The sequence below is a fragment of the Buceros rhinoceros genome, unplaced genomic scaffold, assembly GCF_000710305.1.
Source record: "Buceros rhinoceros silvestris isolate BGI_N320 unplaced genomic scaffold, ASM71030v1 scaffold32388, whole genome shotgun sequence".
NCBI classification, from domain to species: Eukaryota; Metazoa; Chordata; class Aves; order Bucerotiformes; family Bucerotidae; genus Buceros; species Buceros rhinoceros.
Genome location: NW_010426806.1, coordinates 3713 through 4238, shown reverse-complemented (window position 1 = coordinate 4238; position 526 = coordinate 3713). Strand labels below are relative to the sequence as shown.

The 526-nt window shown below is 64.8% G+C and overlaps 1 protein-coding gene across 1 annotated transcript in view; it reads left to right on the top strand.

Annotated features, from left to right (window-relative positions):
* Nucleotides 1-526, top strand: part of BCAR1 (breast cancer anti-estrogen resistance 1) — a gene marked incomplete at both ends in the record, with an annotated part of 3285 nt that overhangs the window by 579 nt on the left and 2180 nt on the right. Inside the window, one exon of the mRNA XM_010141660.1 lies at nucleotides 275-522. Within this exon, the coding sequence (XP_010139962.1) occupies nucleotides 275-522 (248 nt within the window). The remainder of the gene's footprint in view (nucleotides 1-274; nucleotides 523-526) is intronic.

Here is a 526-nt window from a genome sequence, read left to right as displayed (position 1 = left end):
GCCTGTTCTCCGTTAGGAGTGAGCTTTTGAGGTCCCTGCCAACCTGGGCTGCTCGAGGGTTTTGTGATTTCTGCCCCAGAGGGGACACGGGAGGTGCTGTGGCAGGGCTGTGCCAGCCTTCTTGGGTGTAGGGACACCCCTGGGGTGCGTGGCCGCGTCCTGGGGCTCAGCCAGCACCATCTTGCACTCCTGGAGCTGGCGCTCACGGGCAGCGCAGTGTGACCCAGGCGGGCTCTGCCAGCAGTGCTGACGATGTCTGCCAATGCCGTTGCAGGTGTACGACGTCCCCCCCTCAGTGAGCAAGGACGTGCCAGATGGCCTGGCACGGGAAGAGACCTATGACGTGCCTCCTGCCTTTGCCAAGCAGAAAGCCTTCGACCCCTCCCGCCACCCCCTCGTCCTGGCCCAGCAGGAGCCCTACTTGCCAGAGGATGTCTATGATGTGCCGCCGGCGGCCGGGAAAGGTGCCCCTGAGCTGCCGCTCTCGCACGAGATCTACGACGTGCCCCCCAGCCTCAAGAAGCTG